This window comes from Macaca nemestrina, chromosome 6 (genome assembly GCF_043159975.1).
Source record: "Macaca nemestrina isolate mMacNem1 chromosome 6, mMacNem.hap1, whole genome shotgun sequence".
Classification (NCBI taxonomy): Eukaryota; Metazoa; Chordata; class Mammalia; order Primates; family Cercopithecidae; genus Macaca; species Macaca nemestrina.
The window spans coordinates 10,128,207-10,154,524 of NC_092130.1; the positions used below are offsets into that span (position 1 = coordinate 10,128,207).

Here is a 26,318-nt window from a genome sequence, read left to right on the forward strand (position 1 = left end):
AAATTGTCCGTATTTCAGGTCAACCATCAGCATAGATTTTGGTCTGCAAAGCCCCCGCTGAGCAAGAATGCAGTGTAGACATATGGGTGCCCAGAGTTTAAAGGAAAAATACTCGGACTCACATCGGAGTTTAAGACCCCTTCATTGCCTCTCCTACTGGGTTGGAGTGACTGGAGTCAGTGGGGAATTACCAACCCTGGGGCTGTCTCTGCATCTCAAGCCCCCAGAGCTGGGCTTCCTTGTTTACTTATTTAGAGCCCAGCAGAGGAAGTGGTAAAGGAAACTAGCTGAGTCGTTTTCTGAGAAGAGACCATATTTGTTCGCAGAGGAAGTCGTTGCTTTCTGGGATCTGGCTACGGCAGAAAAGACATCGGCTCCAACAAGGGTGTTCCACAGGGTAGCAGGGAGTTGGAAGAGCCAAGAACGCCTCCGAGCTCTGGATTTGAGCTTCTCTGCCCATGGGTGCAGCGCTCATGCTCAGCTTGTGAGCTTCCTCCTGGGAGAGCAGCCATGGCACTGAGGAATGTACCCTTTCGCTCAGAGGTCCTGGGCTGGGACCCTGACAGCCTTGCTGACTATTTCAAGAAGGTGAGCCTTGCTCTTGTGTGAGTGGTCATGATGATAGTGCCCTTCGTGGGCTGAACTGAGGCTTGACAATGGAATTGGGGCAGAATGTGGGAGGTGTATAAGATAGCAATGGAACCCTATGGCAACTTTACTGGTTGAGTGAGCGCCATATAGACCGCTGAGTTTTCCTGGCAATGAGTTCTGGAGAGAAGGATGTGAGCAGGAGCCCTCAAAAGAGTATGTGCCTATTATGTGCTAGGGATTGAATTCAGTGTTTCACAGGCACCATCCCATTTAATGCTCCCTACTCTCCTGTGAGGTCAGCATTGTTATCCCCTTGACTCAGCTGTAAAGTCAGCTCAGGGAACTGAAATGGTCCGAAGCCCTAGGGACCACATGTGATAGAGGCAAGTTTCAAGTCACACCTATCTGGTTTTAAAGTCCATGCTCTGAGATGCAGAGAACTGTTGCAACTGCTAATGAGATCAACGCTTCTTACTAGAAAGGGGCGACATGGCGTCCTGGAGGCGGGAGAAAGAATAGGCAGGGTGGGAGGGCTGGTTAGAGGACTAAGATGAGCAGGTGCCAGACACAGTAGGTTAGAGGACTAAGATGAGCAGGTGCCAGACACGGCATTTAGGCTTTCACTGCTCACAACCCTGAGGGGGGTCCTCAAGCTCCTGCTTGGGGCAGAGTCTCCTTGGAGCTTTATGAGAGTCTTGTGAAGCAGGCCAGAAAACTGATATAAGCCCCAATTTATAGCTATGAAAACTGAGGCCCCTAGAGGGGAAGAAGCTGTGGCAGTGCTGGGATCAGAATGTTGCTGTCCTGTCTTCTGGGCTTAGAGGAAAGATTGAAGGATCCCTGTGCTTGGTCATTGGCAGAAGGGGACGACACATCTGCTTGGGCAGATCTCAAGCCACATGACTTACTTAGTGTCCCTCTACCCTGACCATGCGGTAAGATGCCTTGTGAGAGACATTTAAGCTTCTAACACCTCATCCCTGCAGGCTGGCATCAGATTCTGTTGACATTCCAGACTGTCATAAAGATGAGATTGTAAAGCTAAGATGGTAGAAGTCATCTAACTCAGCTTCCTGTTTTTCCTGGGGAAATTGAGATTCAAGCCGGTAGACGAGGTTCCCTAGGACATATAGCCAAACCTGGAGTCTATGCAGTTCCAAGGCATTTATAGTCACAGCTGTTCTACCCCAATCTGAAGAAGAAAATGCGAACATGTTAAACTAGGTGTGGTATGGTAGGGGTGCAGCTCACAGATCCTGGTTTTTTGTTTTTTTTTTTTTTTTTTTTTTTTTTTTGCCATATTTAGTGCTTTCATTTCTGTTATTTTCCTTCTGCAAGGTCATAATAAACTTAGGTTTCAGCAAATATTGTTGCACAACTGGTTTTTTGAAGGTTGTTTCTAATATCTTTCTCAAATATAGACCAAACAAGATAGGGCAACAAGGTAAAACTTGCCAAGAGGGAATAAAGTGGCATGTTACCTTGGTAAAGGAAAAAGAAAGGAATTGAGAATTATGAAGAGAAAGACTTGAGATGGGCTGAGAGGCACAGACAGGCCTGACTTTCAGGTGTGACCAGGAGAATTACACAATCCAATTGAGCAACAGAGAACTGATCCCTAAAACTCCCGTCAGTACAGGGAGATGGACCATGGGTCAGGGACGGTATCGGAAGACGTCTGTGCCTGAGCTGGGGGAAGGGAGAGTTTTGTTCCTGGATATCTCAGACCCCAGGACAAATCTATGGCATCCAAGCAGGTTCCTTCTTCTGGCATAAATGGACTGAGGGGAGAAACTAGGAGACTGAGGTGAATCTGTGATCCTGGAAGTCCTAGTCTCTCCACAGACGTGGATAGAAACCCTTCAGATTCTGAGTACCTCAGCCCCCTGAAAGAAAATACCAAATGAATGGACCGCAGAGTTTTTTAGGAATAGATCTCAGCCATCAATCATGACATGTAAAGGATTGATCTGCAGATGCAAACTCTACCCAAGTAGTGGGGTCCGACCTCTCCTGGAGATGCCTCCCTTGGAGATACCTCCTGAGTCAGCTCTGGAGTCAGACACACCTTGCCCTGGCTCTGCCACCTGCTAGCTTGGCGACTTTCCCATAGTTGCTTTGCTTCTCTGTGCCTCAACTTCCTCATCAGTGAAATAGAGATACGAACAGTAACTAACTCCATGGGCTGGTTGTGAGGATTAAAGGAAATGATGGGTGTAAGGCATTCAGCAGACAGATGGGTCCTAATGCATGTTCCATCTGCCCTTTTTCCTTCTCTATTAACTGGCTCCTAGCTGGGGACACCAATGCAGACTGGTGGGATTTTGTGTCTTCTTGTCTCTGACACGTGTACCTCATCCTGTGTCTGGAATATAAGCTCCTGAGGACTGAGACCATGTTGTATATTTGTTCAATCTGTCCAATTCCTTTTGACTTGCAGGAGAACATCTTTGGGTCATGCAGTGGAGAGGCACTGGCTCAGAGCTATGTGTCCTAATCCCAGGTGGGGTCCCAGCTGGTATCTCAGCACACTGTGTGACCTTACACCAGCCTCTTTGCCTCTAGAGGCCTCAGTCTTCCTTACTACAAATCCAGGTAAATTTTCTGGACCACTTTATGCTTCTTAAAAATACAGATTTGAGGTCCACAAGCCCAGATCTTGCTGGAGCAGAATCAAATGCCTGGGTCCCAGTCTGCAGGACTCTCTGCTGATCTAGACACAAAGTTAGCACTCTTCAAAATCATCTGATTTATCTGATAATGATAACAGTGAGAATGATGAATTAAAGGCAGTTGACTCTTCTGAGAACCACTTACCCCCCACTGCCTGTAGATAAAGTGGATACCAGGGCTCTGTAGACGCGACGTGCTTTCAATATCAACTTTTAAGTCAGCTTTCTGAGTGTGATATTCATCCCCCCCTTCCAACCTAAGACATCACAACAATTGTATTTATTCTTTGGATTTGTCAGCTATAAGATAAAAAGATGGTTTAAAATGTGCTCCAAAAGAAGGCTGCCACAAACCATGAGGCCCCTCCTTGTGAGGAGAGCCTGGGATCCTCAAGGAGAAACATTTAACCTTAAATGCTCCACCTCAAAGCAGCAAACTGAGAGATACTTCAAATGTGAACATTTATGCTGTTGAGGACAAGTTGAAACCAGCAATTCATATGATTGCTGATTGGTTTAGGAAAATAACCAAGGTCTTAAAAATGCTCATTCATATGGATACTATATAACTCTGTTCTGAGATTCTGACTTAAACAATTTATCTCAAAGAGGGAGGAAAAAGTTTTGCAAAATAGTATCCATGCTGGTCTCTATTTTGATTGGGATGATGTACTGTAAACAAATGAAGCTGCGTTTTCATTTGCTCATTTTACTTACCGTATATAAGTTATACTGATATTAAAAGGGGAATATTTCTGAAAGAGACATTAAAGCCTGTTCTGAAACCTGTCACCTAAAATCCATGGAACCTCATGCAAGTTACTTGCTGTCTGTGTCTCTCATTCCCCATCTGCAAAATGTGAGGGTAAAATGATTGAAGACTAGTTTAACCACTTGGACCAATGCCTGCCATACAGAAAGCTTTCGATAATTGTTAGCCATTTTTATTATCATTATTGAAATAGCAGTTTGGTAAATAAACGTCCAGCAATAAGGGAATGATTAAATAATGTTGTGGTCATTAAAATATTGTTTAAATTGAGTTTGCATAACACTAGGCAGTGTTTATATTATCCTTTCAGGTAATTTAAGAGAAAAAAAGTCAGGATAATGAGATTGAATCTAAATCATAACCTCAATTATGTTTAGAAACATGCTAGGAAGAAAGCATTGAAAGAAACACTGAGGCTGTCTCTGGGCATCGAGACAATGGATGGTATTTCTTTTCTTCTTTCAGCCCCTCTCTACCTTCCTGAGGAGCATAGGGCAGAGCTCTGCATGCCTTGAAGGCAGTCTTTCTGGAAGGGTTGGCCCCGAAGCCTTAGAGGAAGGCAATTTCTCCATTTCAGGCAGTCCCAAGGGGGTAGTGAAAGCGAGGCTGAGGTGGGGACTGGGCCCTCTGTTAGCCAAGGGAGGGCAGTGGGGAGCCTGGCTAGCCACAAGTACCGCAAAGTGCTAAGTTTCTGGGGCAGACAAGGGAGAGGAACCAATGGTATGAGCCTGCCCGTCAGTGACAACACCTTCCTCTTCTCTTTGCAGCTCAACTATAAGGACTGTGAGAAGGCAGTGAAGAAGTACCACATCGATGGGGCTCGCTTCTTGGTAAGCTCTGGCTAGTCCAACACACTGAAACCAAGACTGTTCAGCACTTTTCCCCACGGCTGCAGGGCCAACTGGCCTACCCTTTCCCCGGGGACACCTATGGTCAACGTCTGTCTTTAGGATCACCACACAGCCCTTTGCCTTCTCCAGAAATTTGGTAGGGCCCCCTCTCTCACCACCTCTCAGGATCCTACCATCCAGAACCCCTCTCTGATCTTCCACTTCCACTTTAAAGAGGAATCCAAGTATAGTAAAAAAAAATAATCTGGAGAATCTATTTAAATGCCATCCATCCTTTGAGAAGCCCAAGGGGAAGAAGGACCACATAGGCGAACAGAAGCTTCTCACCTCCCATTTCTCACTCTGGAGCACATACTCATGAGTGAAATAAAGGATGGCATCACCCTCATTGTTTCAATTACTTCCTTCTTTCTCACTACCAGATTCATAAAGCTGATATTGTATCAAACGCACATGTGATATGGCTGTCTCCACTGTATTATACTTCAAAAAGCTTGAAGTCTAAGACCAAGGTGCAGATGTATATTAAAGACTAAGCCATTAAAGGGAAAATGATGCAGCTTTAATGGTGGGGACAGAGGTGCTAGGTTGTGGTCGGGGAGGTGGTTTGAGCATTTTCCCTGAAATGACACCTTTGCCCACGGGTTAAGAAAGACCCTGACTGCACCAAACCATCCTTTCTGGGAACTTTTCTTTACTCTTTGAAAACAAGACTTCAAGGGTCTCATGGGGGTAGATGTTCCTAATTTAAATTCAGAGTGAGGACAATAAGCTAAATTGTGTCTCCCTGTAAGACATTGTCAGTAAGGGAACTTGACCATGAGACTTCAGGCCATTTGGACAAGACCAGAGAGATCACAGCTCCAGCTTGCCCCCAGAGAACACCAATCCATTTCTTCTATTACATCTCTGCTACCAACATCTTCTCGAATTCCTTCAGTGATGGTGAGCTCGCCACTACCCACAGTCATGTGGCCCTTTCTAGGCAGCTCTCAAGTCTTATGCTGAAACTAACCTGTGCTCCTATTGGTCTGAGTTTTGCTTCCAGGTGCCATGTAAGACATGTCTACTCACTGTCCACCTAAATCATTCATTCATTTGCCTGTTGGTTCACTTGACAAGCAGTTTCCTGAGCTGCTTTTACATACTGGAGAGCATTATAGGTGGTGGGGATATAGAAATGGTTAAGATGCGATTTCTGCCTTCTAGAAACTTGTTTTATAGCAGAAACGTATGTTCAGAAAGGTTTCCAACTACCTCATTTGCAGATGAGGAAACACATGCAGAGCTGTGATGTGATTTGTTCTATGTCACAGACCTCATAATTGAACTAAAGCATACACTTAATTTAGTCTAATACCATTTGAGTTTTTAACAATATTTTTTTATTCGTAGTGAGATTTGAGTCCGTAGAATTCCTGGAGTTTTAGTGCTATTCTTGCAAATTACTGCTAAACCCAAACATTTCATTCTGGTGCTATTAGCACTGAGAACAAAGACTTATCACAGTTGAATGGAAAGGGAGGAAGATGTCTTTGCAGGTGGTGCCTGCGAGGCCCTGTTGCCTCGGGCACAGGGTCTTCCTCAGGGTCACCCTGAGCAAGCGCTTGCCCTCTCTCAGCCTGCCTTGCTTCCTACCCTGTTGACTGAGCACAGTGGACTGGGTCATGGTGGGTGATGACCCCTCCCGGCTCTGTGATTCCCCACAACAGTCCCGGTGGGAGTGTCAGGCCTGGTAGAACAGGGTTGTTTGAGAGATAGTATCTAGGCAGCTATGTTTCCTCTGCTCCAATCTGTCCTCTCTCAGTTCTTCAGACAATGTGGCACATTCTGTTCATTGTATGAAGAGGAGGAAGTGGAAAGTAGGGTGATAGGAACCAGAAGAAAGGAAGCAGAATCCAGTGCCTGTCCCAGCAACTGGGAGATGTAAAGGCAGCTTCTGCTGAAACCCACCCTCCACCACAGGTGTGCTGGATACAATTGGGGATGTTTGATCTAAGCTCTAATTACTCATCTATCACCCTTTCCAGCTCTGTAATTCCAGGGCCACTCTGCTATTGAAGGCAAAAGTGAAAGGCCCTAGTTATTTTCCTAACTTACTTCCTTCCTTCCTTCCTTCCTTCCTTCCTTCCTTCCTTCCTTCCTTCCTTCCTTCCTTCTTTCCCTCCTTCCTTCTTTCCTTCCTTCCTCCCTCCCTCCCCTCCCTTGTCCTCCCCTCTCCTCTTCCCTCTTTTCCCTTCCCTTTCCTTTCCTTCCCTTTCTTCTTTCTTCTCCCTCTCTCTTTCTTTCCTTCCTTCCTTCCCTCTCTCCATCTCTTTCTCTTTCTTTCCTTCTTTCTTCTTTCCTTCCTTCCTTTTGTTTCTTTTCTTCTTTCTTTCTTTTCTTTCTCTTTCTTTCTTTCTTTCTTCTTTCCTTCCTTCCTTTTCTTTCTTTTCTTTTCTTCTCTCTCTCTCTCTCTCTCTCTCTCTCTGTCTCTCTCTCTCTCCCTTCTTTCTTTCTTTCTTTGCCATTTTTGTTTTCCACTGAAAAGGATAGATCCTTATCTGGTAGAAGCTATGCTTCTACAAGGTATAAAAAGAAGAGAAAAGGAGCTTGAGACCTGTGTCAGTTGGGAAGGCATGTGATCCATGTTGCAGAAACCTGACCACAGTGGCCCAACCAAATAAGGGTCAGTCTGTTTCAAGTAATAATAAATGTATAGGGGGGTGCTTGGCGATGGTGAAGGAAGTCATCAAGAACCCAGCCTTCATCTAACCTATGGAAAAGCCTGTGGCTTCTGTCCTAACGGTTATGAGTTGGCCACTTCACCTCTAGGCATCATATCTCCAGGGAGATATGAGAGAAAGGCAGGGAGGAGGGGAGAAAGGCAAAGAGGAGAAGGTGTATGGTGAATGGTAAATGCATGCTCCCTTTTTTCCAGGAAAGTAGTGACTTTTCCAGGAGCTCCATCCAGCAGACTGTGGTTGTATCTTACTGTCCACAGCAGAGTCATGTGACCTCCACCCTCTGCAAGGGAGTCTGGGGAGTTAAATATTTTGAACAAGCACATTTACTGCCCTGAATGAAATCCAGGTCCTGTCAGTAGGAAAACAAAGGGAGAGTGGGTACTGGGTAGGCAAGCAGCCATGTCTGCCACATTGCCTCTCCCACCAGGCCCAGTTTGTGGCTTTCCTCTTTCTGTACCCCTCTTCTCAACACCCACAGCATATAATCATACTCCCACAAAGCCACAAATCTTAACTCCAAAATCATCATGCAAATAACCCAGAGTTTGCTGAAGGCTTTTGGAAGAGGTGGAAGAGGGGGTTACATCACATAGCAAAACTCTCCAAAAATTCTGTTTCAACATCTCTCATCTTTCCTTACAGTTCTTGTCCCTGTTGTGAATGTCTTCCTCTTTCCTAACACTCTGCTCCTATGTGTCTCCAGCCACGCTCACATCCTCCTCCTCCTCCACAATCTTCCTGAAATTCCCTCAGCTTATGCCCTCCTCTCAGCAGAGCAGAGGCTGGTGGCCAGCTGCTCAGGGCTCAGCTGCCGCCCCTCTGGCAGCCCTTAGGAAGGCTTCAACTCCTCACATCACACTCAAAACATGAGTCTTGGTACCTCCCTGAGTGGGGGTAGTTCAGAAGCAGGGAGATGCTGCTGCTCAGTGATGAAAAAAAGAAAGAAAAGAAAAAAAAAAAGAAGAGAAAGGAAGGAAGGAAGGAAGGAAGGAAGGAAGGAAGGAAGGAAGAAAGGAAGAAAGGAAGAAAGGAAAGAAAGAAAGAAAGAAAGAAAGAAGGAGAGAAAGAGAGAGAGAGAAAAAAAGAAAGAAAGAAAGAAAGAAAGAAAGAAAGAAAGAGGGAGAGAAAGAGAGAGAGAGAAAGAAAGAAAGAAAGAAAGAGGAGTTAAGAAGCTTGGCCAAAAGCCTGATGCCCTCAGGACTTCTGGTTGACTCCCTTCACCAGCCCCAACCCTGCCTCAGGTGGTCTGATCTGCGTCCAAATCAGAAATCATGCCTATGAGCTGGATCAGATGGGTCCAGTGAACATGTTGCTAAGATGCCCTAGCCCCAGCCTCTGTGCCCGCTGATCTCAAAGAATAGTGCCCAGATCTTTCCAATGGTCAGAAAACCTGACAGGCAGCTCCCAGAACAGACAGGGAAAAGAAGCAAAAACACTAAACTCGAAGACTCACCCAGACCCCTGCTGCTTCCCCACCAGGGGTAGAAATTCCTCTTCTTATTCCTCCATTTCTCCGTCACACACTGTGCCAGGCACTGTGCCAAAACACATTACATACACCATCCCACTCAGTCCTCACAACCCTGACAGATGGGTATCATTATTATTGTTATGGTCCCCATTTTACAGACAAGAAAACTGAGGCTCAGAGAGGCAAAGAGCATGCCCTAAATGAGACAGCTGCTAAGTGAATGAACCAAAATTCAAACCCAGCCCATCTGATTCCAGAGCTCCCACCCTAACTACCCAGCCCTCTGGCCTTAATTAGAATGGTGGTGGAGCCCTTTGTCAGCTCATCGTTGGTTCTATGGAAAGCATGCCCAGTCTCTTTTCTGTTCCCAGTTCTGACGTGCTCTCCTCTCCTCCTCCGTCCCAGATGCCTCCTTTCACCCTTCCCCCCATCTTCCCCTCCAACATGGGGCACGGGGGCCCTCAAAAGGATCAGACATGGTAGGATGGAGGTTTGCAGGAAGAAAATAGACTGTGGATGTCCTAGAGTGGAATTCCAGCCCCAGCTCATTCCCCACAAGTGGAAATCCCCTTCATATCCCTGAGCCTCGGCTTTCTCACTTGCGGAATGGGAATGCTGGTAACTCCTGCATCACAGAGTTGATCACTAAGGTGTTAAGAGGCAGAGGCCCAGGGTTAGTTCTTGACAAATATGAGTTTCTTTCTCCTCTCCCTTCTCAGTTCCCTCAGGAAAGCCTTTGCATGGCATCCCCATATCTTAAGAATTCTACCAATAACCCTGGTGAAAGAGGCTCTCCGGGGTGTGATGTCAGTAAAAGAGGCACACAGTGCTCCAGGCTGGCTTCTCCGCAGCTGACCTTGTGGAGACTGAGAGGGCCTGAGGTCTGGGGTGTAGGGAAGAGGTCACAACATGGCCGAATGCAACCCACAAAACGAGTCGTTTGGTTTCACAGATTTAGCTCTCACAGTGCTTAAGTCAAAATTATTTGTCAACATTTAGAACTCAGAGCATTTTATATAAAACCCAGATTTAAGGATTCCTTTTGAAAAAGCAGCTCCAGCAACACCAGGCCCACAGGCTTTTAGGCAAAACATCTAGAGGCTGCCCACTTTGGGAGGGTGGGTGGGCGGGAGGTTTCTCCTCTGTTTGCCACAGTCCCCAACACTCCCTATATTGTTTCACATATCACTCTTCCCCTCCTACTCAAAGCCCTTTCTGTGGGTTGTAACCTGCCTGCCGTATGTGTCTTCATTTCAGAACCTGACAGAAAATGACATCCAGAAGTTCCCCAAGCTCCGGGTGCCGTAAGTACTCCTCCAACTCTATGGGTGATCTGGGAGCAGAGGTGGGAATAGGGAGTAGTGTGAGTGAGGGCTGGGTCAGTTCTATGTCACTGTTGGCTTGAAATAAGAAAGCAAGTAGGAAGGATGAGGGCAAGGACAGGATGTGGGGAACAGAAGTTACGTGAAGATCTGGAAAACAGAAGGCGCAGATCCAGCCCAGCTGGCGACCTGGATGCTCTTGCCAAAAACAAGCCCAACTTTGGCCCGTGTTTTCATTTCCTCTCTTCTCATGGGGCTGGGCCTGTGAAAATAGCACCAGTGTCAAGGTTTCATCGTGGCATCACCATTGACTCAGTGATGGCTTAAGTTTTCTTGACCTCCATTTCTCACACAGTAAAATGAGAGCTGAACCAGATGACGGCAATGGACATGATTATGTGTCGATACTGAGGGCTTGGGAATGGCTGCCAGGGAGGTTACGTGGAGAAGAATCCCAAGGAAAGGGAGCTGTGATTGATTATTCATGTCTGCCGTAGGTGCTGAAATGGGAAGTTGCAGTATGCGTGTCATGCCATGTATTTTTCATCCCTCTAGTAAAGGTCTCACACACTCAAATACCTGCAGGAGCCCACTATAAATGTGTAAAATTGGCACACAAAGCCCTGTTGTTTTGTTTTGTTTTATCATCATTGGACAAAACAGTGGTAAACATTCTGTGTGATGAAATATTTCTCCATTATAAGAAAAATAATAGCACAGTTATATGATGAAAAAAGTAACCATCGCAAAGCCTCATTGTTGGTGAAACAATAGAGAATGGTGGGGACTGTGGCAAATCAGATATCATATGTTCCATTCAAAGAGTGCAGCAGCTCCTCAGCTCCAGCCAGTGTGGACCCAACAATGTCCAATCTTCAAATTTATCAAGAATAACTAGAAAAATGGGTTTCACATGATATATCTCAATTTTTAAACATTGGTTCAAATGTTTTAAATATTGTGAATGCCACAGTAAACACACCTAAGGGCTACATATAGTCTGTGTGATACCAGTTTGAGTTCTCTTCTCTGGACATTCTATGAGGACCCTTCTCTTACTCTAAGGGTCTCAGAGCTCATCATAATAAAAGGGAGTAGGCCAAAGGACTAGGAGGTGGGGAGATCTCATGAATAGGTAAGAATGCTGGCAGCTCAATTAAGGAGAATATTTTTAGCATGGCTATAGGCTTTCCCTTGTCTGGAAGGGGGAAGGAAAAGAGAGGAATAAGGATTTGCCTTTGGTGCTGTCTATCTCCAGGGACACATGTTGTTGAAGATGGCTTGAGCTTTCTAAGGATATCCTCTAACCACATGTGGCTACTTCAATTTAAATTAAATTTAAAATTCATTCCCCTGAGGCACTAGCCACATTTTAATAGCTATGTATAGCTGGTGACTATTATGCTGGAGAGTACAGATATGGAACATTTCTATGATTGCAGAAATGTGATGTTGTAGAGATAAACCATAGTTATTTGCAAAACAGGAATCTTTACACACAGGTATCAGAATTGGTGGCTGGTGGGCCAGTCCCAGGCTGCAGATGTGTTAAGTTTGGTGACCACTGTGCTTTGAAACCAGGAAAAGTTTCACAAAATCCAGCCTCTTTAGAAACAAGTGAAAGATGTGGCAATTTAGGGCATATATTCTACTGTGGCAATAGTCAGCCGGATCTGATGTCTGCTGCCTGTTTAGTTGGGATTTGTGCTCCCCAGTTCACCAGGGTCCCATCATTCCCTGAGGGATCATCCTAAGGTGCATCAACCATTTATTTCATATCATGGGAACTTTGGCTTTCGAAAAAGATGAAGCAACAGGGATCAGATTTACTTTCCCACCTGAAATAACCAAATAACCAGGCAAAATACATGAAAGAGCAATTTTCAAGACATTGGGCATCAGACACCGAGGGATGGAAAACAAAGTCGGTGAAGTCTATGGTTGTTGCTGCTTTGAGAATCTCCAGGCCATGGCACAGGGAGCAGGGAACACAGTGCCGGGTCTGGTGGACGACTTGAGCTGAGGAGGCAGCAGAGAGTCCAGGAGCCTGGAGTTCATTCAACAGGTGTCAGCGAGGAGAGAGCTGCATAGAGTCAGCATTCTGGAGAGCTTCAGAGGGGCCCCTCTTTAGCAGAGCACAGATCAGTCCATGCATGAAAGAAGAGACTACCTGTAGGTGGCAAAAGAACTACCCAACAGGACTGGAGGAAAGAGTAGCCACTCACAGGGCTGGAAATGGTGCCTTTCCAGCCTGGCTGGAAAACCTGGAGATTCACAGTCACTGGGTAGCATGCCTGGAAGGATCTTGCCTTAGCAGTGGGCAATAATTAGCCCTAATCTAAAAATTGTTCTGATCCTGGCTAGAAAACCTTAAAAGCAAGACCCAATAGAAACAAACTGCTTCTAAGTAACTTAACTACATCTCAGAACAAAACTTAAAACTATTTATAGGAATGCAAAAATATTCACTACCCAACAAATTAAATTTATGATATTAGGCATCTAATCAGAGACTAACAAGCATGCAAATGAGCAGGAAAATATAACCCACAACAAGGAGAAAAACTAAAACATCAAAACTGACCCATAACTGACACAGAGATTAAAATCAGCAGACAAAGAGAATGTTGAGTGTATTTCATGTGTTCTAAAAGTTAAATTTGGGCATAGGAAATTTAAAAAATACAAAACAAAAACCCAAACAGAACTTCTAGAAATGTAAGCTATAAAATCTGAAATTAGAAATACACTGCTTGGAATTAACAGCAGATTAGACATTGCAAAAGAAAATAGTAGTAAACACGAAGATACAGTAATAGAAATTGTCCAAATTGAAACACACAGAGAAAAAAAACTAAAGCAAAACACTGAAAAGAGCATCAAGGAGCTGGGTGTGGTGGCTCACGCCTATAATCCCAGCACTTTGGGAGGTTGAGGTGGACGGATCACCTGAGGTCAGGATTTTGAGACCAGCCTGGCCAATATGGCAAAACCCCATCTCTATTAAAAATACAAATATTCACTGGGTGTGGTGGCAGGCGCCTGTAGTCCCAGCTACTCAAGAGGCTGAGGCAAGAGAATCACTTGAACCTGGGAGGTGGAGGCTGCAGTGAACTGAGATTGCACCACTGTACTCCAGCCTGGGTGACAGGGCAAGACTCCATCAAAAAAAAAAAAAGCATCAAGGAATTTTGGGACAATTTCAAAGAGCCAAATATATGTCTAAAGTCCCCAAAGGAGAGGAAAGAATGTGCATGTGAGTGAGGTAGGAGAGACAGAAATAAAACACTTGAAGACATAATGGCTAAAAATGTTGCAAACTGGATGCAAATTATAAACCCACAGATCCAAGAGGCTCAACAAATTCCAAATGTAAGAAACAGGAAGAAAACTAGCTCTGAGGTACATCATAATCAAATTGCTCAAAACTAATGATAAAAAGAAAATCTTAAAAGCAGTCAGAAAAAAAAAAGACATATTACATACAAAGGAACAAATTTAATGATCACAGCAGCTTTCTCGAAAGTAAAATAGCAAAAGAAAAATATTGTCAACCTAGAGTTCAATACTAGGCAAAAATATCTTCTAAAAATGAAGACGAAATAAAGACTTTTTCAGACACACAAAATCTGAACTGTACTGCCTTTTAAACTGTAGGTGCTTTTTAAAAGTCCTTCAAGCAGAAAGGAGGTGACACCAGATATTAACCTGGATGTGTACCTAGGAATGAAGAATGCCAGAAATGGTAACTATGTAGGTCTATGTATGTACGTGGCCCTTGAGGGCATTTGAGTTTGCATCCTGTGGTCCCTATACAAGATTAAGAGTTCCATAATACTTTATTCATTTAGTGAACTGCTATTAGATAACTACAATGTGTCAGGCCTTTGTTAAAATTACTCAGGCTACAAAGATATGGGACAGAATCCTCATCCTCAGGACACTCACATTCTAAAGGGAGGTCAGACAGACAAGCAAAGCAACTATACTACAATTACAACAGTGCAATGGTGCATGCATGCACAAGTTCAAGGGCTAGTAGGAAGGCAGGAGTAATTTTCCCTAGAGTATTCAGGGCAGACAAGGGAGGAAGGGACCCTAAGTTAAATCTTGAAATAGGAAGGATGGATTGGAGGACATTCTAGAAATGGGAACATATTACAGAGGCACCACCCAGTGTGCCTGGCAGAACGGCCAGTGGGGCAGAGCAGCTGGGGCGTATACCTGGGTGAGTGGAAAGCAGAGGCTGAAGTGACTGGTTGGGGGCGGTGTGCCACAATTTATAAAGGTCCCGTGAGCAGTTCTCAGGAGCCAGAGAGTGTTGGTGAAGTAAGCATCGAGGTAAATTTGTGTCTTATCTCTGTCCAGGACATGTAAGTGATGATCTGGAGGACAGCCCAGCTGGGGACATGAGACCAAGTTAGTTGGTAGTGACCAAGATCCTGCCAATGAGCTAAGAACCTCCCTTAGCACTGTAGCTATGAAGATGGGAGGATGGAAGAGATTTAATCAGAACAGTGGAAGGACAGAGATAAAGAAGTCACTTTCAACTTGGAAGATCCTTTTTCACCTTAAGGCTAAGCTCAGCTGATGTCTTCTAGCTTTTTAGAGAGCCTGGAGAAGGTGGTAGGGGTGGGAAATGGCTTCTGGTTAGCGTGAACGGGAGAATTATAAACACGTTGCGAATGGACTGGGGTGGGATATTTCTTTAGCTCTCTGAAAACTGAAACAAAAACTTGGCCTGTGAGGGAATCCCCTCCTCCAATGTGTTTGAATGGGCACCCTAGATAGACTATGAGCTCTGCCTGCCCATAGAACATGAAAGGTTAATATGGAGAACGATGGAGAAGATATCAAGGGAAGGTCCAGGCTGCCCTAATGAGGTGACTTAGAGACTCACTGTCCCTCTTGGCAGAAATGTGTAACAAGGACCAATTCCAGCTCTACTTCCAATGACTTATGTGACCTGGGACACATCCCTCGACCACCCTCAACTTCCTAAACTATAAAAGGAAAGAATCGGTTGCAGAGACTATACAAGCCCACGAATTTTAAGTGTTATTATTTTGGGTATAAACAGGCAGAGAGGAGAGCTTAGTGAGAAAAAGCTCAGGCTCTGAGGTCAGATGCTTGAAATCCAATCCTTCCATTCACAGGCCGTGAGACTTGAGGGCAAGTTAGCTCAGTTCTCCGAGCCTCAGCTTCCTCATTTGTATAATGCAAATAATGATAGAACCTACCTCAGAGGGTTAATGGGAAAATTAGGGGAAATAATGGGAAAATAACAATATGCACTGAATAAGTGTTGGCTATTCTTGCTTTATGTAAAATCCCAATTAGAGCAATTTTAGTTTTTTAACTCTTCTGTCTTTCTGGAGAGGAGAGATTAAAGAATAGAGAGGACATAGGGTTTTGGAGTGAGGGAGATCCAGGCTCTGAAGCTGACTTTGCCTCCCGCCAGCTGTAGGACCTCAGAGAAGTCATTTAAGCAATCAGCCTCAGCTTCCTTGTCTGTAGAAGGGAAAAGAGCTAACTTCTAAGGAGTGGGGAACATTGAAGAAGGCAGCAAACATAAATTGCCTGGTGCTGTCCTTGATACTTACAGGTGTTCAATACTTTATTCATTCCAGCCCTTGTACACAGGTTTATTTGTCTTGATCATTACCCCAAAGGCCTTTGGAAAAGAAATTGTGTTCATGTACAGAAAACCAAAACAATATTACACTCCTCTGAATGTCTCTATTTCCTTCCCTGACGCTTACAATATAAGTATTAAATAGATTTTTAAGAAGGTAAGTTGTGGTGAGGAAGGTTCTCTCAGCCTGAAAATACTGTCACTCTCTCAGGACATGGTTGATCCCAAGACACCTCCAACATTGTAAAGGTGGAGGATTTTTAAAGAAAAAAAATAAAGGCTCCCTTTATAGGGCCTAGGTTGACCCTCATGGTACAGCTGACGACAGTCTGGTTAAATCAATAGAATACATGAATACGCGTTCAAATCTACTGGTGCCTTTTCGGAGTTCATTAAAGGAGCGGATGCTATATGTTTTGCATTTAAATCCACAGTGTAACTTTAAAATTAAGGAGAGGAGAGTGACAGGGTGGGCGGTGGAGGCAGCAGATAGGTATTGGATAATACTCTTTCTGCTGGTTCTCCCTGTAGCCATTACCAATAGTGCAATTAGTTTGGGAAAACTTACGATTCAAGCTGAGAAATAAGCAGAAGTGTTTGTCTGTCTTCCTGAAAGGCTGTGAGTCTAATGGCAGAAACAACCTCCTGAGGCATCTCCTTTGTGCCTATTTCCCTACCAGAGACAGAGAAGACAGGAAAGGTGTGGGGGAAGGGACACAGAGGCGAAATGAATATTCCTGTGCCTGTTAAAGAATGTGGCCACTCAAATGCCTGTAATCCCAGCACTTTGGGAGGCCGGGGAGGGCAGATCATGAGGTCAGGAGATCGAGACCATCCTGGCTAACATGGTGAAACCCCTCTCTACTAAAAATACAAAAAAAAAAAAAAAAAAAAAAGACAGGTGTGGTGGCGGGTGCTGGTAGTCCCAGCTACTCGGGAGGCTGAGGCAGGAGAATGGCATGAACCTGGGAGGCGGAGCTTGCAGTAAGCCGAAATCGCACCACTGCACTCCAGTCTGGGCAACAGAGCAAGACTCTGTCTCAAAAAAAAAAAAAAAAAAAAAAAAAAAAAAAAAGAGTACGGCCAGCCCTCAGCAAAACCAAAAGAGTGACAGGGCCTCTCTCCAACATGGTCCTCCCCTGTCCCATTCAGTGGCTAATTGCTGTCCAGGGACCCAGGTCTCGTCAGTCCTGAAGGGCCCTCCCACAGGAAAGGTGCCTCCGTTGGCTGTTGCTCCTTCTCTTGCAGTGCAAGCCCACAGCTCTCAAAGTGAAGCCTCCTCTCCCCATAAATGCTGGTCACGTGCCTTTTGACAGCTGCGTCCCTCAGAGCCTCGCCCATTTTTTTTGAGTTGGAGTTTCACTCTTGTTGCCCAGACTGGAGTGCAGTGGCGCAATCTTGGCTCACTGCAACCTCCATCTCCTGGGTTCAAGTGATTCTCCTGCCTCAGCCTCCTGAGTAGCTGGGATTACAGGCATCACCATGCCCAGCTAATTTTTATATTTTTAGTAGAGATGGGCTTTTTCTACGTTGGCCAGGCTGGTCTCAAACTCCTGACCTCAGGTGACCCACCCGCCTCGGCCTCCCAAAGTGCTGGGATTACAGGCATGCAACGCAGCTGGCCAGCCCTGCCTTTTTTATTTGTAAAAATGAGAATAATTATACTTGTATACCAGGAAAATGATCGTGAGGCACCAGGAAAACACTCCATGTAAAACTGCAGTGGGACATGGGTGACAAGTAGGGAGAACACCCTGTGTCCTCAAATTATTATGTCCTACTCTTACGCTGTCGATCGAGGCCTCAGGTTATGGTGAAAGGCTCCTTCCTGAGTCTTAAAACATCTGGCTGCCTCTGGCTTCTCAGGTAACAAGGATAGAATTTAGAAGGTTTAGCTCTTGGTTCAAGGGACGATCTTTTTTTTTTTTTTTTTTTTTTTTTTTTTTTGAGACGGAGTCTCGCTCTGTCGCCCAGGCTGGAGTGCTGTGGCCGGATCTCAGCTCACTGCAAGCTCCGCCTCCCGGGTTCCCGCCATTCTCCTGCCTCAGCCTCCCGAGTAGCTGGGACTACAGACGATCTTTAAAGACAGAAAGAACATTTTGTTCCTTGGAAGAAGGATTGGAATGCAGAGTGAGAGCAGGATTGAGCATGGGAATGTGTGCAGGGAGGAGGGGTGGGGAAAAGGAGAGGTCCAGGGTCCCACTGCGAGAACAGCGCTGCGGAAGAGGCATCTGCCCTACCCAGGGCCTGGAAGCCTTGTCCTGGGAGGGAGCAGCAGGCAGTCTGAAATCTGAGCCCAGGGAACAAGGCTCCTACTGTGGGAGGGCCCCATAAAAGGAGTAGGTCAGAAGTTGGCCAAAGCTGTGGCAAGAACGCGCTCTATATCCATAAGCCAGTACACAGCTACACGTGCCACAGTAGAGGAAACGAAGATGGAATTTTCACGGGACAATGGATGCTTTGTGCGCTGATATTTTCTATTCTGTACCCCTCTCCTTCCCTTTCCTTTCCTTCTGTTCCCTTCCCTTCCCTTCCACCCTCCCTCTCTCCCTTCTTTTCCACCTGCCTGCCAGCCTTCGTTTCTTGTATAGTTTCTTTCATCTTGTGTCATCAGCAAAGTTGATTTCTAGACCCACTAGTAGGTCTTCCTTCACAGTTGTTCAAGCATGGGGGAGAATTAAAGGGCTATATCAAAGGCCAGCTAAGGCCTCGTATACCCCCACTCCCCTACTTCACTCCCTTTAGAATCACCAAGTTCCTTCTCCTGCCTTTCCTCCTCCTTCTCTTTAAAACAAGCAAACAAACAATTTCATCAGTGTCAAGAATAACAGGATTTATTTCACAAGCTTTTTGGATCATCATAAAAATCACCTGGGGGCTGGTTGATGTCACTGAGCCTCAGGCTTCTCCCCGGAGAGTCTGTTCAGGTAGGTTTGGCTGGGCCTGGTGACCAGTGTTTGTAACAGGTAGAGCTAGGTAATCATGATGATCAAGCCCATCAGGGATTCACTAATCAGGTTTAACCCCTGTATTGTGCTGATAAGGAATCTGGGGCCAGGTGAGGGCAGCTGCCTTGTCTGAGGTCACACAGTGGGCGCCACCCTTGGGGCCAGACATTGCAGTTAGACTGTCTGTGCCTGCAGCCCCTGTACCTTGTACATTACCAGGAGAGCCCTTAGACTGAGAAGATGAAGACTGGCCCCCACCATGCTGCAAGTTAGGGATGCAGCTGGGCTGGAACCCAGGTCATTGTAGAGTGCCACCTTCCTACAATGGGCTGGCTTCCTCGGGGGAGGTTCAGCCCATTTCCAGGGCCAGCTAGTTCCTTAAACGAAGGCAAGCAGAGAGGACTACTGCCTATGGCTGCCCAGCCCCCGTCACGTCTTGCTCTGGTCCTGAGTGAGGCGTGGAGTTTATGGGGTGAAGGGAGAATGAGTCACCTCCCTCCACTCACTGTCACTTGGTCCTCTGGGGGTAGGGTGTAACTTGAAGGTTTGCACCTAGTGATAGCCATAGCAACCACCTCCCTGCTGTGCCCACCATCACTGTTGCCCCGTCCACCAGTCCCTGGCAGTGGTCCCATAGGCTTGGAAGGTGCTTCCGGTAGCCCATTAAAGCAGGAGAACCCTGGGAGCCCACACTTTGCTACAAGCCAACTGTCAGGCCCAGTTCTGCCCACCCCCCGCTCAGCTCTTTGCTGCTCCTCTGCTGAGGCCTGCGGTTTGGCATTTCCTTCCTCACCCAGTTCGAGCCCCAGCAGCCTCCAGCCTGGCTGTAGAGATACTGGTGAGAGGCAACACCACAGAGAGCAGGAGGTTCTTTCAAGATCCAAAGCAGCGCTGTGAGCTGGTCAGAGCGCCGTCAAGCTCTGTAGGAGGGCGTTGAGGTGAGCTTCAGTCCCACCTCGCTCAAGTCATTACTGAAATGTCACCTCTTCAGTGAGGCCCGATCATTTTAAATGGCAACCGCACCCTACCCCTGCACTCCCATCCCCCTCCCCAGCCCCCCACGCTGCATGCGCACGGTGCATATGCATCACATTTTCCCTCCTTAAAGCTTCCTCTCCACTAGCAGGGATCTGTCTGTTTTGTTCGTTGATGCACTTTGAGCACTTCTAAGTTCCCAGCACTTAGAAGGCCCTCAGTGCACATTGTTGAATAAACAGGTGACAGAATGGGAGTGGCTGCTGCAGCCAGCACTGCCTGACATGGCAAGGACACAGAACACTAACGGGGCTCCCTCGCCCGCTCTGTAGGAGTCCTTCCATCCCACATGCCCATTGCCTTCCCGAAACAACCACTTAAAGGAACCAAAAAGAACCATGTCACAAGCACTCTGACAGCATGGTCAGGAGGCGACTGGGAAGCCCCCACTGCTGCTCTTAAAACCTCTCCTTCTGCGCAGTCACAGAAGCCTGGAGTTGTCAACAATATTATTACAGAGAGCAAACCTTTCCCTTTCTCCTTCTTTTTCCTCTTAAGTACCCAATGTGTTGATCAAAATTTGTTTATCCTATTATTCTAATGAGGTAGGAGGTTTGGATCCCATTTCTTTTTTTTGTTTTGAGACGAAGTTTTGCTCTTGTCCCCAGGCTGGAGTACAGTGGCGTGATCTCGGCTCACTGCAACCTCTGACTCCCAGGTTCAAGTGGTTCTCCTGCCTCAGCCTCCTGAGTAGCTGGGATTACAGGCATGCAGCACGCCCGACTAATTTTAGTATTTTTAGTAGAGACGGGGTTTCACCGTGTTGGCCAGGCTGGTCTCAAACTCCTGACCTCAGTGATCTGCTCACCTCAGCCTCCCAAAGTACTAGGATTATAGTCATGAGCCACTGCGCCCAGCCTGGATCCCATTTATTGGGAGAAATGGGGGAGTTGAGGGGCAGGGGAGGTGATGGAGGAATCAAGAAATGGTGGCTGCTAAGGACTTCCTTTGCTAATTTAGCAAGTTTATTTTAGGCTAAACTCGTTACTTTGAGATGGTCGTTAAGCAGAAAGAGTAGAGATCATGAGCCACTCTCATAGGCAGGCCAGGGACTCAACAGTGTCTGCCTCCAGAGAGCTTGCAGCAGAAAGGGAACTGACACAGGGGTGTGTGCGTTGAAAGGGCGCTGGCTTGGAAATTAGAAAGGCTAGCTTTTGGTGCTGGTGTGAGTCGTGGGAAGAAGGGTGGTCTTTACCACTAACTACTGTGTGGCTTCAAGCTAGTCCCTTTTTAAAAAAAAAAAAAAAAAATATGGAGTCTCCCTCTGTCGCCCAGGCTGGAGTGCAGTGGTATGATCTCGGCTCACTGCAACCTCCACCTCCTGGGTTCAAGTGATTCTCCTGCCTCAGCCTCCCAAGTAGCTGGGACCACAGGCACGCACCACCATGCCCCAGCTTTTTTTGTATTTTTAGTAGAGACAGGGTTTCACCATGTTGGCCAGGATGGTCTTGATCTCTTGACTTCATGATCCGCTAGTCCCTTCTTTGTCTGGGCCTCTGCCACCTCCTCTGTAAAATGAAATTGGACTGATAATCTGAGGTTCCTTCCAGTTGCCCCAAATCTTGAGGAAACACTAAGCCTGTTGACTACCAAGGGTCTTGTTGGTCTCATCAGTGACCAATGGGGCTGGAATCTCAAGTTCTGGATGTTTGAGAGACTGGAATGGATGCTTGTTGCTAGGGCACGCTGGAGATACAGTTCTGACAGCAAAGCCCTCTTGCCCCAGCTCCCCCAGCTCTATCCTGGGATTTGGGGATTTACTAGTTCTGACATGAAGGAACCTGGGGACTAAGAGTATCTTCAAGTGTCTTCGTCAAAGCTGGTCTCAGGGACATGAGTGATTCAGGGAGTCGCTCATTCTGCAGCCCCTGCCATTATAGAGAATACCTCCCCAAGCTTTTATAAGAATCCACATCACCGAGTGGGAGTCTGGGAGGGGAAGATGGAAGGCGATGGCAGCCCACAGAACAGCCCACTAGAGGTTGTGATAAGAAATCTCCAAGGAGCAGCTGATTCCTGTGGGTCTAGATGATGGTCTGAAGATTCTTGGGAACAAGACAGCACTGCCAGGTCATGCAGAGCCAGGGGACCTCAGCCCCAGGAATAGTAAGACAAGAAAATACATGGCTATTGTATCCAGATCCTAAGGCTCCTGATTTTCAGAGGGAAAGCCAGGTGTGAGCTGACAAGTCTTTAAAGGGGAGCTCTGAGCTGGACTTGGAAGGTTCAGGCAGACACAGATCAGCAAGGAGGAAAGAAGGCTTCCTGGGCAGGAGGAAGGTCTGGCCTGGAGAATAAGGTGGCAAATTCTGGGAGGAAGTGAGGAGCAGAGGGTCCCTGCAGAGGTGACAAAGAGGAGGTTGGCTAAAGTTGGCCCTGGTGCCCCAAGTTTCTATAGACCAGGGGACATCAAGGGTCAGGGGGAGGGTTGAGACTGAGAGAAGGTGGTTTTGTCTCTTCATCTGTCTCTTTATCTTGCAGGATTCTCAGTAAGTTAAGTCAAGAAATCAACAAGAACGAAGAGAGGAGGAGCATCTTCACACGCAAGTGAGTGGGGCTGGTGTAAGGAAACGCAAGGTTTTTCAATCCCAAGTTGAACCTTAAAAGGGAGGCACAGAACTGTTTTTGCCTTACTTTTTGACCTGCATTGGTCCCCTGAATCCCAGGGGTCTGGAAGATGGTGTCCAAGGAGAGGAAGGAGTTTCCTCCCCTGCCCTGCATCCTGTCCCTGGGTCTGGGACATCAGGGGAACTTCCCTCTAGAGCATCAGACAGTCATGAGCTTCCAGTCATGCCACTCATGTGGCTTGGTGATTTCCAGAATTTTCAGGGTATCCTAGCCCCAGTTGCTGAGCAGTAAGGACACAAGCCCCTCTTGAGCAGTGAGACATGTCCTCCACTGGGGCTCCCTCTCGCTGGGCCAGATTGAGGAACGAGGGAGATCGCCTTAAATCAACAGGACCGTTAACGCAATGCTATTTGCCTTTGCAGACCCCAAGTCCAGCGGTTTCCTGAAGAGACAGGTAAAGCTATCAGGGCTGAGAGGTGATTGCTTTAGTTGGTGATAGGTATTTCAGTTTTCTTGCCTTTCTGGTTCCGGGGGCTCCTTGAGTTCATTCGGGTGACCTTACTGACTTGTCTGTCAGCCATTTCTTACCCAGAAAACAGTTTGGGTCTAGATGGAGGGGAGGAGATGTCGCTCTGCAGGGCACCTGGCTTATGGCCCCTGTTCTGCTGGGACCATCTTCAGAAACACACTGAGGAACTCTGGGGGCTCTGTAGAGGAAAACAGAGGGACCCCGCCTCTGAGTGAGCACCTGAGCTGAGCTAGTCCCCCTGCATCTGAGTCTTTAAAGCAGCTTGTTTTTTTTTTTTTTTTTTTTTTTTTTTGAGACAGAGTCTCGCTCCGTCGCCCAGGCTGGAGTGTCGCCCAGGCTGGAGTGCAGTGGCGCGATCTCGCCTGACTGCAAGCTCCACCTCCCAGGTTCATGCCATTCTCCTGCCTCAGACTCCTGAGTAACCGGGACTACAGGCACCCACCACCGCGCCCGGCTAATTTTTTGTATTTTTAATAGAGATGGGGTTTCACCATGTTAGCCAGGATGGTCTCAATCTCCTGACCTCGTGACTGCCACCTCAGCCTCCCGAAGTGCTGGGATTGCAGTAAAGCAGCTTTTCAACTGTTCAATCGCACAAGTGTTGCAATGCAGATTCCTGGGGCCTGGCCTGTCCTGCTGAGTCAGAAGCAGTAGGCACAGGCCCCCAGGTAACTACAGGTCTTAAAGCACTTCCTAAATCACTGTTACACATGTGAAAGGTTGAGAACCATTGCTCATGCTCAGGTAGAATGAGCACCTTGGGCAGGGTCTCTGGAGCTGACAGTAAATGGCTCAACCCCCAGGGGTGTGGAAGGTAGGTGGAGGCCGGGGAAGGAGCATTGGTGAGGGAAGGCATCAAATGGGGAAGTTTTGACTTTCCTTCAAGCGGCGGCTTTCTTCAGTGCTGACGGTGGTGTCATCTCCTTCCACAGAAAGCCATGAAGAGGACAATGGGGGCTGGTCGTCCTTTGTGAGTATGGTGTGGGCTGTTCTTGCACCTTTACAGCAGTGTCCAGGGCGGCTTTGTGATATGGACCCAGCATGGAGCCAAGTGGAGTGGGGCTCTAACATGGTGCCAGCACACCCACCCAGGGCCCAGAAAAGGTGCTCTGCATAGGGCCAGACAGGAAATAGTTTTGGCTTTGGGAGCCATGCAGCCTCTGTCTCAGCTACTCAACTCTGCTACGGGAGCACAAAAGCAGCCACAGACAATGAGCAAACAAATAGGCTTGACTTTGTGCCCATAAACCTTCATTTACAAACACAGAGGGTGGGCTGCACAGGGCCCTAGGCTGTACTTTGCTGACTGCATTTTACCCACTGCTACCACCCCCCACTCACAACCCCCATCTCCAAAAATGGACACTCCTAGAAATCTACCCTCAAGTAGCTTTTCTCATGGACTTAAGTCCCCATTGGTGGCACGGAGGGAGAAGAACTTCAGAACCCACTGTTAGCCCAGAAAAGACCTCAAAAGGGTGCGATCCAGTTGGTTTTTACATTGCAAGGTCACAGTGCCCACTCTGAGAGTCTGATGGATTGTACGGCCCCTCTCCAGGAACCTATATACACAGTCACCACCCACGAAGCAGTCTCAGGCTAAGAACTCTATTGTGGACTGTAACCCAATCTGTTCATTTTACAGATGAGGCAACTAAGCCCACAGGAGAGCAGAATGTGACTTGTGTAGAACACAAAGCTAGTTAGAGGCAGACCTAGGACCCAGGTAACCAGACCCTCAGTTATGTGGTCCTTCCCGTAAGAGGCTGCCTCTAGTGCCTTTAGAAAGCAAAAACAGGCCGGGCGTGGTGGCTCAAGCCTGTAATCCCAGCATTTTGGGAGGCCGAGGTGGGTGGATCACAAGATCAGGAGATCCAGACCATCCTGACTAACACGGTGAAACCCTGTCTCTACTAAAAATACAAAAAAATTAGCTGGACGTGGTGGCGGGTGCCTGTAGTCCCAGCTACTCAGGAGGCTGAGGCAGGAGAATGGTGTGAACCCGGGAGGTGGAGCTTGAAGTGAGCGGAGATCACGTCACTGTACTCCAGCCTGGGCGACAGAGCGAGACTGTGTCTCAAAAAAAAAAAAAAAAAAAAAAGCAGAAACAAAATGTCCCTTGTCCTATTGGGATTCTGGTAAAAGAAAGCATTTAATTTGGGGGGAAAAAAGTTTTAGCTAAGTTTATGCTTTCTACCTGAAAATGAAGGAATCTCACAGATTTCTTTGGTACAAAGGGGAAACAGCCCAGAGTTTCCGCTGAAAAGCTTCTGTTTACTCACAGAGGCGGAATCCCTGCCGTGCAGCCTTTCTTGTGCTGCGCCTGAGGCTAGTCTCCAATCCTCTCTGTAAACTGAGGGCTTCCATTCACCAGTGGCTATAGAGCTTGGCAGCTCCATCATGTGCCCAGCTCTTTGCAAGCACATACAGGGAAAGGAGTGGAGATAAAGGACCCAATCCTGAGCATTTCACATTATGGATACCCCATTTTAAAAAGATAAACTGAGGCATAATGCAATTTTTTTTTTAAGGAGTTTATTTGAGCAAACAGTGATTCATGAATCAGGCAGCACCAAACCAGAAGGAGGCTTTGCTGAAGAAGGATGAGGGATAAGCGTTTATAAAGTGAATGTGGATATAATACAAAGAAAATATTTGGGCTGGGTGCAGTGGCTTACACTTGTAATCCCAGCATTTTGGGAGGCCGAGGTGGGCAGATCACAAGGTCAAGAGATGGAGACCATCCTGGCCAACATGGTGAAATCCCGTCTCTATTAAAAATACAAAAATTAGCTGGGCGTGGTGGTGTGTGCCTGTAATCCCAGCTACTCGGGAGGCTGAGACAGGAGAATCACTTGAACCTGGGAGGCGGAGGTTGAGTGAGCTGAGATTGCACCACTGCACTACTCCAGTGTGGCGACACAGTGAGACTCCATCTCAAAAAAAAAAAAAGAAAGAAAGAAAATATTTGATGGATTATAGTTATAACCGATCTCATTCAGTCTATCTTGCTGGAAAGCTCCTAGTTATATAATTATAAGTTTGCTGGCTACTTCTGATTGGTCGAGCTTAAGTTCTGTTTTTCTTTAATATAAACATTGACAAGAAATAACCCAAGTTAACTTTTGCTTATGCTTGCAAATCAAGTAAGGTTTAGGTCACTGATGAGACTCAACTGGTTTTGTCTGCTCAGGGATT

General features: G+C 46.7%; 1 protein-coding gene and 1 long non-coding RNA gene across 3 annotated transcripts in view; one reads left to right on the plus strand and one right to left on the minus strand.

Moving 5' to 3' along the window:
- The first annotated feature begins 287 nt into the window (after window positions 1-287).
- Window positions 288-26,318, plus strand: part of LOC105480850 (lymphocyte cytosolic protein 2) — a 50,741-nt gene continuing 24,710 nt past the window's right edge. The window contains exons 1-6 of the mRNA XM_011740045.3: window positions 288-588; window positions 4,803-4,865; window positions 10,341-10,387; window positions 22,505-22,570; window positions 23,014-23,045; window positions 24,053-24,090. Coding sequence (XP_011738347.1) covers window positions 511-588; window positions 4,803-4,865; window positions 10,341-10,387; window positions 22,505-22,570; window positions 23,014-23,045; window positions 24,053-24,090 — 324 coding nt within the window. The 5' untranslated portion in view covers window positions 288-510. The remainder of the gene's footprint in view (window positions 589-4,802; window positions 4,866-10,340; window positions 10,388-22,504; window positions 22,571-23,013; window positions 23,046-24,052; window positions 24,091-26,318) is intronic.
- On the minus strand, window positions 12,447-17,852 carry LOC139363703 (uncharacterized). 2 transcript variants are annotated; one of them, XR_011624467.1, is made up of 3 exons: window positions 17,714-17,852; window positions 16,609-16,713; window positions 12,447-12,575 (listed from the first exon to the last, which is right to left on the minus strand). It is a non-coding gene; the product is annotated as an uncharacterized lncRNA (long non-coding RNA). The 2 variants fall into 2 exon arrangements; XR_011624466.1 differs by lacking the exon at window positions 12,447-12,575 and adding an exon at window positions 15,950-16,079.